Genomic DNA, 15203 nt, shown 5'->3' with positions numbered 1-15203 from the left:
TCAGTGGCCTCTGAAAACACTGACATTTTGCCCAGTCTACAGACACTTGCTGACCATGAGCAAATAGCAAACTATTGTACCGCAGAACAAATCTGTGTCGTTTTAAAATGTCTTTAAACAATAGGAAAGTATATATTTTCATATAACTTTCCAGCTTTATGCTGCTATTTATGCGACCTGATATTTGAGCATGAATTGAAGTCTCGGAGAACAATTAGTTCTTTATAAATGTCTTGAAAATTTTCTGCGGTGTTTCGTGAAGTGCTATTTATGACAAATTGTTGTCCACATTGAGTGTGTGCCAGTGAGCCAGCAGACCAGAACAACACGGCTGGGTTTGGTCAGTGGCTCACTGTAAATGATAATAAATAGCAAACAACCAAAGGAAGAAATGCTGAAAATACCCCCAAAACTACAAATAACGAGTGGTGTCTAGGTTCTTAACGGAAGAGAAAAATACTGACTTCTATGTAACGTTCCATTGGTGCTAGTCAGGAGTCCATAAATGTTATTTGTTCTTCCTTTTAAATAGTAAATGTCCAGTAAAGGCAAATTTGAACTGCATGAACTGAAATGATATTTTCCTTTTTTCTGCAGATCTGGGACATGAGCGACGACGACGCGGTCTGAGAATGAGCAGGAGGTGGGAGGTGTCCTGCTTGGGGCTGCAGCGCTGCCTTGCGTCTCTCCTGGCGAGTTAATGATTGATTACGCACTCTGACCGCTACAGATACAGACAAATATGATCCAGGTTTTGACATTAGTAACTTCACCTTAAAAGCAGTCTGTTATGGATATGGCTCTCCACATTTTCATTTTTATTATGTAAATAACTAAAGCAATGTGGTTACATTTAAACCTCATCTTCATTTTCTTCCCTTCTGAATATGGCTTACATATAAAATGTGTTGCTTAAGTAAACTTTGGTGTTTTATTTGTGCCAATTTTTATTTTACTGGTCGATGGACATGTCCAAGCAGCATGTCTAATTGTCTTTTTTTTTTCATCTCTCTCAGATTTATGCTCCTTTATTTGCTATTTGTTGGTAAGATTAAGAATATTCTGCTATTAGGAATTAAACCGCACTATTAAAGGGGAGCAGGAGCAGGTGAGAACCTCCACCTACTGCTGGCACCACATTGCTTGCTCTGTCAACGTATGGATTGGTAGTCCCACTTTTCATTCTTGCCTGTGTCAATGGAGATGCTATTCCCTGTAAAGATTTCATCATTTCATGCTATGGAAAAAATGTGGTTTGACTTATTTTTACACGGGAAATACCAAAATGCATTGGTACCATGGTCAGGCTCCTCTGAAGTTGAGAGAGGTCTCTGTTCTATAGTAAGAATTTGAGGGCGGGTGGGGTGGATCATTGATTCAGTCAAAACTCGTAGAGAAACACTGAGCTGAGATACGGAACCGGGTCTGTGACTCTGCTGTTCTTGGCTGCTGTCGCGCAGCACTGTGCAGGTGCTAAAGGAGCAGTTCTGATGTTCGTTTTGGTTGGGTTTTAAGTTTTTCCATTTTGGCAGCTTCAGGCGTGGCGTCAGAGGTTACGGCTGGGTTTAAAAGAGAGCTTGAGAAAAAAGGATTTGTAAAATATCAAAGTGCATTGCTACAAAATGGAGGGTGAATCTATTGGTTTTTGTCTTGGGGCAGGTTTTAGAAGTATATTTGGAATCTCTTTTATGGCTCTACATTGTGGGGATTATGGGCTTATTCAGAAAAAAATGCAAATAACTTTACCTGACAAGCAGTCTTTATTTCCTCTGTATATTATGAAAATTATTTGGTCAATCCAATTATTTTAGTTCCTTCCTTAACGCAAGCTCTGAATATTTGGTGTAGATAATTTCACAGCTTCTCTCTTACGCCACATAAGATGTTCTGTCCAGTCAAATCAGCCTAAAAACAAGGATATCTGCAACTCCCATATTCTGAGCATAAAAGAAGATTTATCGGAACATGCTGAGGTTTGCATCAAGTATCTAAAATAGCTATTATTTCTATTTAACTGTCACATTCATTATATTTACATGACTTCTTAAGTAGCCTTATTTAGCTAACTTCATTGTAATATAGAATATATATTAATCAGGTGTGTCTTTCAGTAGACTAGGAACTGATCATTTGGTGGTCAGGTAGTGAACAATAGGACTGCTAACGTGCCAGGTCCGTTGTAAAGCAGTTTGGTAATGCACATCGTTCATTACTTAGGCGCTGGAGTGAGTTCCGCTTCCTGCCGCGCTGTTCCGTCCCGAGCCGCGAGCAGTGCCAGGGGAGTTCACGGGGGTCTGCGTTTCTGGCTTTGGGAGCTGCTGACCGTGAAGCGTGAAAGTGTCTTTGCAGTTTTTGATTGTGTAAAACTTGTAAACCGGACGTCTTTCTGAAATCTGATCAATAGTAACAGTTATTTTAAATATCTGAAACTCTGCTTATCCTGGTAAAGTTACATTGTAGCTTCACATCGAAAGCATCTTTTTAACTGCAGAAATATACAAGATGGAAAGGTTCGAAACTCGGGGTTAATATAATGTTTCCTTACCTCTGTAATTTCAGCAACGCACAGCTCTCCCAGGCCGGGCTGTTTCCTGTACATATGCGTCCCAGATGTCTCCGACGTTCAGAAACATTGCAGTTTGACTTGGAATAACTTCCCTTGTCTAACTATAATGTTGTTCTCTTTCTCCTTGCGGACCAGGCTTGTTCTTATTTCACTTTTACTCAATATCTAGGCATTTACTAAGTGAGAATTCATGAGAATTCATTCAGCTGAATGAATGCACATTCCAAATACTACTCGCAGATAAGCACATTTATGTACTGGCTTGTGTGTACTTAGCGTCAGGATTTTGGCACAGTCCTCAGTTCCAGTTCTTGCTGTTTAATGGAAGAAGCTAAACTTTGGCCTTTCTTCGTGAAGGAGGTAGGATTTCAATTTTATTTGTGCTGCCATGACCTCCTGGGCATCAGGGAACAGCCCAAACTCATCCATTTGTTGTAGAACCCAACAGCTATAGCTGGCTTTTCAGGGACGGACCAGATCTGTTGGGAAGAGGCGTGAACAGCCTCTGTAAGCTGCTGTTAGGTCCTCTTCACCTGTGTCCTGCCGCTTCGGGCATGCCCTTCGTATCACGTTAAATTGTCTTTGCACTGGTAGAGCCAGTTTGAGTCTTAAGCCCTCAACATTGGGCTCTATAAGCAAGAAAAGGCACAAATTTGAGAATTAGACCTAGATCCATGAAGAGAGATTCGTGATGTCCCAGGCAGGTTGGTAGAGAAAATCACCAAGGAATGAAACCGTAGGATTTCTATTCCTAGGAAGCTGCAGACTCAAGAACTAAAGGAAGATTCTGCCTCAGCAGAAATCAACAGCACGGTAGTGATTGTGGCACATCAAAGGTAACCGTAGTGATTTCTTCGCCCCTTAAAATCATTGAGCTTGAGCCTGGAAAAACACTTTTCCCTTCCCTGTGTTCTGTTTGATTTTGTGTCCTCAGAGAAGCCCAGTGACATAAACTAAAATTTCATTTTTGTCATCTTTAGTATTCTTATTCCACCTCCTGTATAATGTTCTTTCTAATTCTATTTCTTTTTATATTTACCTACTCACCTTAAATATATGCAACAGAAATATTAGCGAAAATTAGTAATTTTTTGCATAGAAAAGCATTATATTTTAATTTATTATTTGCGCTTTCATAGAAAATTACTGAAATGCATTTTATGTATTTCTGAGCTTTTCAATATGCACAGTAGAATCATATAGCACTTGTTTCTCCCTTTTTACTGAGCAAATTCCTTCTAAGTGTATGTTACCCAGTCTAATTGGAACTGCTAATAGCATCATAGGATCGGGTAGGTTGGTCCTTGCACCCCACCATAACCCTGGCACTGCCCAGGCTGCTGAGGAGTTCCCCAGCTCCCCGTGCTCCGTGGAGCTTTCTTCCTGTTCTTTAAGTCAAATCATAAAAGCAGTGAGGTTGCTGAGATGTGACTGGACAGACATTGGTGTGCAGGGTTCCCGTGCGTGCCGGTGGTGCGGGAGGAGATCACTGAGCTGCGGGAGGAGATCACTGAGCTGCGGGAGGAGATCACTGAGCTGCGGGAGGAGATCACTGAGCTGCGGGAGGAGATCACTGAGCTGCTGGAGGAGATCACTGAGCTGCTGGAGGAGATCACTGAGCTGCTGGGAGCAGCTGCTGGGCTGTGGATCGGGAACAGCTCTGCCTGCTTCTTACAACATCATTAAGAGCCATGGGAGAATCCATGTGCGTATTTTTGTATAGTTTCTCTTCAGAGTATAACTGTGTCTTAAGAGTTCAAGGAGAGTCCTAACTCTCTATTCTTAAGGGAATAGGAAGGATAGCTCACATTCTTTCAAAAATTAATGTGTTGCCAGGTAACACGTAGTCAGCCTCTCTTGTCCTTCTGCCGCTTCCGTGGCAGCGCAGGCACTGCGCTCCGGTGGCGCGGGTGTGCGGGGCGGTGACTTTGCAGTAGGAGCACACAAAAGCCAAAGAGAGCGTGAATAGCAACATGGTGGGATTTTACACCTCATTTGCTTTAGATTTTTTTAAATGATAATAATTCAATATTTTCCTTAGAAACAAATAAGGATTTATAGTCCAAAGAGAGCCATTAAAGAAATATTGGCAACACGGTAAACTTCAGCAGACTTCCGAAGAAACACAGTCTGGAAGATGTCCTGAGCCTGTTACCATTTTTTGCCCTGAATCTTTGTCCTTAATTGCTTTCCTTTTTTCCTACTTTGATTTCGTTTTAATTTTCAGTGCAGCTGTTGTTCTCATCCGTATCCCGCCACAGTGAAACTCTCCTTGAAGAGCGTGTTGTGCACCTTTGCTCTTTTAGAGCACCTGGATTAGTTGTAGTAAAAAGACAGAAATAGCGCCCTGGAAGGACTCTGTACGGTCCCAGTCTGGCAGGGTGTGAATTCCTAACCTATGAAAACCCCACCTGCCTGTCCCATTTCAGCTCCAGCTCTTTCCCTTGCGGCTGCCTGGGCCTCCTCCAGAACACGGCCGCACAGGGCGTGCGCTAGGTCTGACATCCATGCGGACTTGCCCTGTCCGTTACCATTTCAGCTATCGAGTGCAATCATTTTTCAAAAGTTTGTTTTCTTATTTGTGCAGCACTGGACAAGTTTTGAACTAAAAAGCCCTGACGATTTGTTAACAGTGTTTTCAGTCTCATTTTACTTGTGTTGATCCTCTTTGTTCGCTACCATGGACGATGGTGACTCCTCGTAGTGAGCAGTGACCGATGCAGGATGGACCGCGGGACTCCTTGCTTTGCGGTAGCGCTTCTCCGAGGTCGGCACAAAGAGGTTAACACTCCCACGTTTTTTTTTTTAATTAGACTTTCATTTCATTCCTCAGCTGTAAAATGTGTGGAAATTGGATATATGTACTTGGCAAATAATATCTATGTGTTTCTTTCCTAGTTATCCCAGGTCAAAGAAACTGGTCTGTTGCTCTGGCCCATTGTTCGTTGAAGTATCGCTGGCTTTTGTTTGAAGTCGTGTAGTGTTAACCAAAATAGGCTGTGGCTTGGGTTAATTTGTAGCCGCTTTTCTCTAAAGAGCAGTAGCTGAAGTGCAGCAGTCTGCGTTCTTCACTGGGCCGTGGTGGGTGTTCTGTCCAGGCTTCGGTGAAGACACTTGAGGATTATTGAACGTGGCCAGAAGCACCCTGGCAGTGCGGAAGGGAAACTGAACCTGCTCCCGAAAGAATCAACAGCAATAAACTTGAGTGGCAATGGTGTTAAGTACCTTGAGATATTCTGTGTCTTAGGGCAGCAATTTCTTCACCTGATTTCCCAGTTCAGATGTTCTCGCCCTAGGATAAGGATGCAGATGAGTACTCTGACCAGCTATAATCTCAAGTTCTAACTGCTGCCCTCGATAGCTGACAATGCTACGTGCCTGTTGCAACACAGCCATAGCATTGTTTCAGAGCCGGTGGAATTATTTAGGACATTCTCTCAAAAGATTTTCAGAACCCAGAGCTGTTTGTCTGAACTTTGCAGATGAAGTTGCCAGGTTTCTTTCGGCCCGGTTGTGCTGGTACTCCCCTGCCATTGCAGCTCCTCGCAGGCGCTTCCTTGGGCTTGGGAATAAAAAGAGGCAGCCAGGAGTTCTAAAAACAAACGTGTTATGTTTCCTGGCTGGCACAGAGCACACGCTTTCCATCTACTGTAGCAGCCTAAATGCCTGTTTCCTCTTGTTCTTTGAATAGATGTTTATATAGGACATGGATAGAAAGCACAATGGACTTTGCCTCTGGAAATGAAGGTCACGTCCACACGTGCATTTCATTTTCAATGCTAAAAATTTCAAATTACTTTTTAACAAAAGATTTTAGTAAGCTAACAGGAAAAGACAGAAGCATGCATCTATCTAGTGTTGTACTGCTGCGAATCGAAAGCGCAATTTAAAAAACACATTCTTTGTAGCTTCTCTCACAAGGAGTTACTTTTTGTTCTTCAATCCTTTAACTACGGATTGCTGCTTCGCTCATCTTTGAGCATCCAAAAATTTTGGCCTGTGTGTAACTTCAGTTTACTTTTTGGCACCAGGACATTTGATTTCTGTCAGATCTCGGCAGAATGATTCATCGTTTGATTTGCTAGTGAAATGCCGTTACACGGTTCGGAAATAAGGGTTGGTTCTCCTGGCAGAGGCCGGCAGTGGGTCCCTCCAGGCCTGGTCCAGCGCGTGCGCCCCGCGAGGCAGCGCTGCGGGGACGTCCAGAATGCAGCAGACATCTCATTTCTGCAATCGTTTTACTTCCTACAAGTGAAAACACTGTGAGGAAATGCTGCTGAAATGGTTTCCACGTCACGTCAGCAGGCTTGGCAGAACCCGAGGGCTGTGGGCTTCCAGGTCTGGCCCGCTCCGAACGCGTTTGGACTCAGGTTTTCGGCAGCCGGTAATTTAGTGGCCGTCCCCCCGCCCACCCTCTCTTTCCTCCCTCCTCCTCCGCCCCAGGGCTCGGTGCCTCGCTGCCAAGGGAGGGACGTGGATGAACAAGCAAATTAATTTCTAGTGATAGACTTTCAAATTAGTGTAAGAGACAAAAAAATCTATAGCAGAGGTATGATTTTGCTTGGGGGTTTTGCTTTGTCTTTAAGTGCCCTTATTTTAATTCCACGCTTCAAAGTCTGACTTTGGTACAGTAATTCTGTAGGTGTTGCCACTTCCTCAGGAACCTGTGACTCAGGCAGCGCGTGAATGAAACGACATCACCGGCAGCCCCTGCCTGCATTGCCTGTTTCCTAACAGGGACGGTCGGGTTTCTTTTAGTACTTGCAGCTTTGTTTTGGGTTCTCTTTGTGAGGGGGGGAGGGGACAAGGGCTTTTCATTATCTAAGTTAGCCTCGCCGTTATGAGTAACCACACAGCACATGCTTTATCCTTTTGAATTGTTGAAATCACCAATATTGAACTCTACTTAAAACAGGAGATCCGCATTCCTACGTAAGCTATTTATGAATGAAATAATTGTGATCAGGTCTTAGCAGAGGTTGTGTTGTTATAAAGCGTTCTTAATTCACTCCCGCTCTGTGGAGAGGGAGCGGGGAAGGAAAAGGCATGAGCATAATTTTCCGTTATTGGTTTGGAAGTAACGCAAACAACAGAAAAGTGTTTTCCTGCTGGCGGGCGGTTTGCTTGGCTCTCCCCGGCTGCTCCCAGTGCCCTCCGTGTGCACCACAGTGCGTTCTTGACAGAACGCTCAACTGCTCCTTCTCAGTGGCAACGCTGTACAAATACGTGGGTGGAACAGGAGGAGCTGGGGTAAACGTGCTGCTTTGCAGCACCTGGCTGGCAGCAGAGGGGGCAGCAGGGGACAGGCGGTGGGGACGGGCAGGACCCCCGCGATGTCCGTGCTGGGGCTGTCAGAGCGCTGGGGATTCTTGTCACCAGGGGAGTGTGATGAGCTGGGTGTCTGCCTGTTCATGAGCAGGCTGTGAGAGCGTTGCATTTAGTTATTATTGTCATGAGCAAGGGATCCCTGTCCCCTTGTTTAAATAGCAGCAGTGTGGGGCCTCTGTAGAGGTTGGTGCAGCAGAGGTACTGGGCTTGTGCTTTTGGTTGTGCTTTGGCCGCCTGAGGTCTCTGAGCAGGCAGCGCCATTGTGGCCGCGCTTTAAAGAAAGCTCCAAGAGAGTCCACGTCCTCAGGGAGGTGGCATCAGTGACTACCACAGGTAATGGTCCTTCTTCCAGTTATAGCAAGCCAGGTCAAAGCTTGGCACCGTGAAGAATCATGTGATTAAAGTTATTTTTCAGTTGACACACTGAAAGTCCTAAAAAAAAAGGTTAAAAGCTTCTGTATCTGTTTTGGTTTTCTTTTTAATAAGTTTTTTTCTTTTTTTCTTTATTTCATTCTACATTCATAAACTTACTGTTCAGCTTCCTTCGGATCCTTCGTTTCCTAAGTGACCCCTGTGCAGGGGTCGAGCGTGCTTTCAATGAGCGTGCCCCCAATGGCTGGGAGAGCAGCAGCGGTGTTCTGGTGCTGAGTGGGGAACGTCACCCGTACAGACACAAAGGCAGTTTTCCCCGATTAAGCGGTTTACCGTTGTACGCTCTGGCGTGCAGTTGGGCAGCGTCTGGGATTCTCCCCCGTGTCTCGGCCAAGCTGGCTCCTCCTCGCCAGCCGCCCGATGCGCTGCAGTGGCGGGCACTCACAGGAGCCCCAGGGTGAGACGTTTCAGTACTCACTAACTGCATTGCAGTGAACAGGAGTTCAGAGGCGTTTAGTGGTCCAACATGAGAAACTTCAGACAGGCTGCTTTGCAACCAGACCCCAGTTTGCAGGGGACAAACAGGGAGCAGGGCACCGGGCGTGTGTCCAGCGTCCCCCCGCGGCTGGAGATCCTCCGCTCCCATTTCCAGCTATGATAAGTATCCGTTACTTAATTTAGCTTCCTGTTGTTAGGGCTTGGAAATGTCATTAACAGATTCCGATAGATAACACAAAGATACCCAGTGCTTAAAAATCAGCGAGGAACAGAGAATAACAACATACCTGTTGATGTGAGATACTGGAAAATAATAGAAGAGAATGTAATTTAAATGTCACTTGAGTCTCAGGATGGGGCTGACATGCCACAAGGTCAGCCAGCGGTATCTTGTTTCAGAATATGACCAAATTGGTTTTTAAATCATTTTGTTGCTACAATGATAGGTGATTGTGGCTTCAGAAGTTTTCTAAGCCAAAATGTTATGTTCAAGCTTTCATAGCTCAGAGATTAAGGTAATTAATTAGTGCGACTTTTTTGAACGCTGCTTATTTAAAGCAACTTTGTCCTGTCCATAGTAGTCATAGACATGGGAAGCTGAACTGAGTAGAACACGTGGACTGTACCGGAGACCTGCAGTGAAGCCAAGGAAAGTCGCGTTGTCTCCAGTGCCCGGCCCTGGGCTGAGCTTTGTTTAGTGCTGCGTGGATGCCCAGGACAGCACGACCAGTCTTGACTGGGTCAGGCAATAGAGGAGCGCGAGTGTCGGGGGTGGTACAGGCACATCTCACCTCTAACGTCGTCTGTTGATGCCTTTTAATTTAATCATTTTGGACAAGGAGTTCTGAAGTGTGTAGTGAAATTCTTTGGCCTCAATTTTTGGATGCCCAACTCTGGATGCTCTAAGCCAGACCATGGTGATGTCTTAAACTGGGTTTCGGAATTCTAAAAGGAGTCTTGATTTCAAATGTAAAGACAATCTTACATTAAGTATGTATTTAAAAACTTTATGTATGTAACAGAGGATTAAATAAATCTGTTGTTAACTTTTAAACCCTTGCTGTCTTGGTTTTGCTCTTTCTTACACGTATGTACAGGAAAATATGCTTACCAGGGTTAGCGTGAGGTTTTGTGTAACAGATCAGCTAAAATATTGAGGAGTCACAAAACACATTTGTTTTTCTTGTGGAAAGGAATTACAGAAAAGTTTGAATGCGCTTTTTTTAAACAGAGTTTCTGGTTTGGAGGCTTGTGCTTGTTGTTACCAGCCTGAGTGCTGGAATCTTAACCATTTGTTTCCCAGTAAGTGCAGCTGCTCCCAGGGGGTTCACATCCACGTTTGGCTCAGGTTGTTGGCACAGCTGGAGATGGCGCTGCTGGGCTCAGCAACCCGGCCTGAGAGTGGCTGGAAACAGCATCGGTTCTGTTCTCTGAGGCTGGCACTGCTCGTTGAAGTTTCCATCCCCTGGAATCAAAGGTTTGGATTCATTTGCAACAGGAAGGTGTGCATCGACTCTGGTAATGGAATGGAAGAATTAAGAAGCAAGAACAGATCTAAAAAGGGAGATCCAGAGTAAGAATTGGACTTGTTTAGGTTTGGTGTTTGTTTGTTGGGCATTCTCCTGTTTGGTTGGTTTTTATTTTTTCATTTTCTTTCTTAACAAACATTTCTCGATTGGTTCTGGCCCATATATTATAAATGTACTCCAGAGGAGAAAAAAAAACAGCAGCAACACCACTTCTTTTTGTCCATTTCCTGAGTGAAATATGGAGAATTGTTCATGAACCAAGTACAAGATGTAAATAAGTTGCCATGACCTGTAATTTGTTGGACTGTATAGTGGTGTCAGTGACATTTTTGTGTTTTACTGAACTTTCACAGTGTAGTCATTGACTGTTTTCCCCAGTTAAACTTCTCACAAATGAAGTACAAAATAAATCTAGTCTAGTCTCATATGTACCATCACTTACCTTAAAAAACAGCAGAGAAACTTCCAATTAAGAGAGAAGAGCAAATAAACTGAAATCCTTTGAAATCATTGCTCCAGATCTCTATTATAATGAAGCTCCGGTCATTCCGTTGTCCTGCCACACTGATATTTCCTTTTCATCCTTGGTTTCCGTTCTAGATGGGGGATATGAAGGGGCAGAAGAAAAGCAGAAGTGCCAGAAGCAGAGGAGCCTGGAAGAGACAGTGGAAGGAGATCGGCTCCTGCTCCAGGCTTCAGAGCGTGGGGTCAAGGATGGCCCAGGGAGCTCTCCCATCAGAGGTATTGCTTTTGGCTTTGAGAAGCTTCCATTCCGTTCCGTTCCATTCCTTTCCATTCCACTCCATTCCATTCCATTCCATTCCTCCTGAGAGCGTCAGGTCATTTCCCTGGCTAGTGGCAGTTTTTAACACGTCCCTTTTTCTGGTCAGGGTCTGTCTATCTAGGGGAAGTTCTTCTCAGGTTTAGCATCAATTTTCAGCTGCTTGGGCGCTTCCTGTTGGGTTGCTTGTCTGTGAGGTTTTGGAGGATGACGGAGCACAGGTGAGCCAGCCAGCTTTCACTCTGTTGCAGAAACAAAGAGAGTAGAGGAACATTCTTCATCTGTACCTACAGAGGAATTAGGCAGATATACTTGCTTAAGCAGACTGCTCACCCATGAGCAAAACAAAAAAAAGCATACCTGGAATCTTCATGATGTGATCCTGTACCTTAATGAATGTTCCCTGTGCTCCCTGAACACCGTCCTGTGTGGAAGGTTTGAAGTGTTTTGGCTTGAGGTTGTAGTGTAGCTGATTCCCACACCAGGGCTGCAGGGCTAAGCAGTGGAGGTTTCCTGAGGAGACAATATTTGCTTTTCATCAGTCTGACTAGCTGGGTAGATGGTAGCTTTCTCAACACTCAGAATGTCGATGCTGGTCTCCCAACACTGGCTTGTTTTGTTTTGTGTTCCTCCAGTTCCCAAGAATCTGTTTTGGTTTTTCTTAATTTAAAAATGAACACATCTGTTTTGTGGCTGCGTAGAAAGACTTGAAAATGTGAAGCTAAATGGCTCGAGAACAGAATTAATTCCAAATGTAATAATTTATAATAACCTGATTTTAATTTTGCTTCTGAAAAATTCAAGTGAAATATTTTCTCATGCGGTGATTTCAGTGAATTTTATGAATATGTAATTGGGGTAAGGTATCAGTATTACTACCTTGCCACCTTACAGTTGTTCCCTTAAAGTATAACCAAAATAACTGCATGGCAGAAAAACTTTCTTGCCACTGAAACATGGTGGCGGTGTTCTGTTCATTGTGCCTTGGTACTGGGCAGAACAAACAGCCGACGGATCGGCTGGGATTTGTGCAAGTGATATAATAGCCATGGTCTGTGTCCTTTCCTCAGTACTATAAAGGCAGAAACCCAATTTTTGAATGGCTATGGAGCAGTGTAAGGAAGTCCTGAAGTCTGAATGCTGTTGATTCTCTAGTAGTGAGGTGACGTATTTGGCAGCTCTGATGCTTTATTTCCTCTGTACCTGTACTGAATGTTACTATCAAATCGGATACACTCACCCTTGCCTTCATTGGGCTCTGGAAATCAGCATTCTGAGTATAGACTTCTATGCTTTTAAGAGCTCAAGGGAAGAACTTCTTTTATACTTCAGAAAAAGTCAATTCAAAGAATTATCTGTACCGTTGCAGATTTTGGAGCCGTGGGCAGACTTGACCTTCGTGTTCCCTGGCAAGCTCCTCTGGTTTTGGGGCAGCCCTGAGGCACTTGCTGCATTCCCCGCATTCCCCAGGAAGAGGCTCTGGTGCCCCCTAAGTCCTGTGGGAGGGGAGGGGAAGGGACGGGAAGGGGAGGGGACGGGAAGGGAAGGGAAGGGAAAGGAAGGGAAGGGAAGGGAGGGGAGGGGAAGGGGAAGGGGAAGGGAAGGGAAGGGAAGGGAAGGGAAGGGAAGGGAAGGGAAGGGAAGGGAGGGGAGGGGAAGGGAAGGGAAGGGAAGGGAAGGGAAGGGAAGGGAAGGGAAGGGGAGGGGAGGGGAGGGGAGGGGAGGGGAGGGGAGGGGAGGGGAGGGGAGGGGAGGGGGAGGGGAGGGGAAGGGGAGGGGAGGGGAGGGGAAGGGGAGGGGAGGGGAGGGGAAGGGAAGGGAAGGGAAGGGAAGGGAAGGGAAGGGAAGGGAAGGGAAGGGAAGGGAAGGGGAAGGGGAAGGGGAAGGGGAAGGGGAAGGGGAAGGGGAAGGGGAAGGGGAAGGGGAAGGGGAAGGGGAAGGGGAAGGGGAAGGGGGAGCAGCACATACCAGGAGGGGAAGGCAGCGGATTGCTGTGAGCTGGATTTAGCTGTGCTGGTAAAATTAATGCTTCTTTCAGGGGAAAATGCACGTAATTTGCTCTGGGAGCATGTCACGTAAGGACAGAATGGAGAGAAGATGGGATCTGTCACAGAGCAACTGTTAAAAGGAGAAAAACTTGTACAAATAGGAGGATATTTCTTCTTGCCTTCATTAGCTTCTCCTTCGTTAATGCTGTGCTGTGGGTGGATCTGCTGTTGACTGTAATCCTCAGCCTTTGTCCGGGCATTCTCACATTTCCTGTGAGAACTGGCAGGATCAAAACTGCATCCAGAGTTCAGCTGTAACGGGGCAGAGCGGGAGGAGAATCCCACACTCCCCTTTCCTGTATTTCTTTATTTGTTGGATTAGTCACTGAAGCCGCAGACGTGTCAGCGAGGTCACCAGACTGCTGGGTGTGCATCCTCCTGAAAGGGCCTCGCTGGGCTCACGGGCTGCACTGCCAGGCCTGGCAGCAGCAAAGCGCTGTTGTGTGTGGTGAGGAAAGGTGGTCTTGCCATGAAAAGTCTTTAGAACAGGAGCCCTAGGATCACACCGTGTTGTGTGTGCTGGTGGCTTTGCTGGCCTGGGGTTTTTCCTCATTCTCCCACCTGAAAACTCAACGTTTGAGCAAATGAAATCCCATTGTATGGGCTGGGGATGCCAAAGGTGTGAGGTGACGGGGCAGGAATGGTTCGAAGCGGAGATCTCAGGAACAGAACATTTTAGACAAGGTCTATAGTGTGGTGTTTGAGAGTTGAAGTGCTTTTTCCATTTCTGTGGTTGATCATTCTGAACCCTGTTCTACATTCAGACGGCCACATCTTTATCCCAACAGATGAGATGTCTTGCGTGCTCTTATATGTTATTTTTCCCCTGGACCAGCTAATTCTGCTTTCCTGATAAATCATTAAGGCTTTCTCAAAGCAAAAGGTAAATTACGTACATTTGTAGGTCTGCAGTTCAGGGGACAAAATGAGAATATTGCTTACTTTTGTTTAAATAGGCTTACTAGTTTCAGTTGTTACCTTTCTAAACTGGCCCTGCAGGTTAAGAAATTACTTATTTTAATCTCAATTTTCAAATTCCTAGGGGAGGTATGAGAGCCACTGGGCAAGAGAGAGGTACAAACGGCTGACAAAGGTTACCATTGCGATTAAAAAGTACTTTCACAACTGAGGATGACTCTATTTTTAGCAACTCCAAATAATGAGAAGAAGTTATCTTCTTCAGTTAGATATCAGTTCCAGTTAATGAATTTCCAGCATTTTCACTGGTGGGGAAGTCGGGTGGGCTCCAGCAGCCAGAGCAGTGGCCGTGGCTGTTGGTGCCGAGGGGAGGTGTGTGACGGGTGAAAGTGGTACCGGCTGGCAGAGGGGCGTGCTGGGCAGCCTGGGGGGAGGGGCTTCGCTGCTGCTGTAACCCCGTAACGCGGTGTTACCCGCGGTCCTGCCGTGCGTTCTCTTCTGAAGAGATTTTTGTAGCCTCAGCACGAGCACAAGAAGCCGCCACGTGGGAGGGAAAGGAAAGGCCTTTGATGTAATGGCTAAGCCTTGTTTTAGTTTCTTCCATTCTTCTCATCCCCGATTCCCTCTCAAAACAACAACAACAGAACAGCACGGTGGGTGAGCGAGGAGCAAAGGTTTGGTTTTAGGGTGAGAACTTTTAGGTTTTTATTTTTAAACTATTTGAAGCATTTTTTTTCCTCTGAAAGCAAAAACAAATCTCATTTTTTATACTTGATTTTAACTAACCTAGAACACTGCCGTGCTACGGTGTGGATATTTTGGCACATAAGCCCCGTGTCATTAACACAACTAGACCCTCATTATTTTACTATTTCAGGAAGCCATAGATTTGAGCTTCACGTTTTCCTGGCTTACAAAAGTAGCGTTGGCTCCCCCGTGAACAGCAGGACGCTGTCAGAAGTGTTCTGCGTACACAGTGTTTGCCCAAACTGAGTAAACAGTTCTCAGATAAGCAGCTTTCTGACTGTTACCCATAGCAGGCATGCGGCTGACACAGGTTCGTGCTGACAGACGCCTTCGTGTCTGTCTGTGTGCTGGAGAGAAGACAGATGTTCTCCTTGGCGTTTGAGGAAGCTGCTGCTTAGCAAAATGACGTGTAAAAT

General features: G+C 45.3%; 1 protein-coding gene across 4 annotated transcripts in view; it reads left to right on the top strand.

The window, feature by feature from the left end:
• The window catches only part of ATG7 (autophagy related 7), a 113241-nt gene extending 98992 nt beyond the window's left edge, over positions 1-14249 (top strand). For 3 of the 4 annotated variants that reach the window (XM_071813324.1, XM_065845443.2, XM_071813323.1), the window contains 3 exons: positions 10894-11034; positions 12444-12556; positions 13113-14249. In XM_071813324.1, the coding sequence (XP_071669425.1) occupies positions 10894-11034; positions 12444-12556; positions 13113-13128 (270 nt within the window). In that variant the 3' untranslated portion in view covers positions 13129-14249. Of the gene's footprint in view, positions 1-597; positions 9819-10893; positions 11035-12443; positions 12557-13112 lie in introns of those variants that run through there. The other variant, XM_065845444.2, reaches the window with a different exon arrangement.
• Positions 14250-15203: the final 954 nt, after the last annotated feature.

The sequence above is a fragment of the Patagioenas fasciata genome, chromosome 10 (assembly GCF_037038585.1).
Source record: "Patagioenas fasciata isolate bPatFas1 chromosome 10, bPatFas1.hap1, whole genome shotgun sequence".
NCBI lineage: Eukaryota > Metazoa > Chordata > Aves > Columbiformes > Columbidae > Patagioenas > Patagioenas fasciata.
This window is presented reverse-complemented; position numbering and strand designations above follow the sequence as displayed.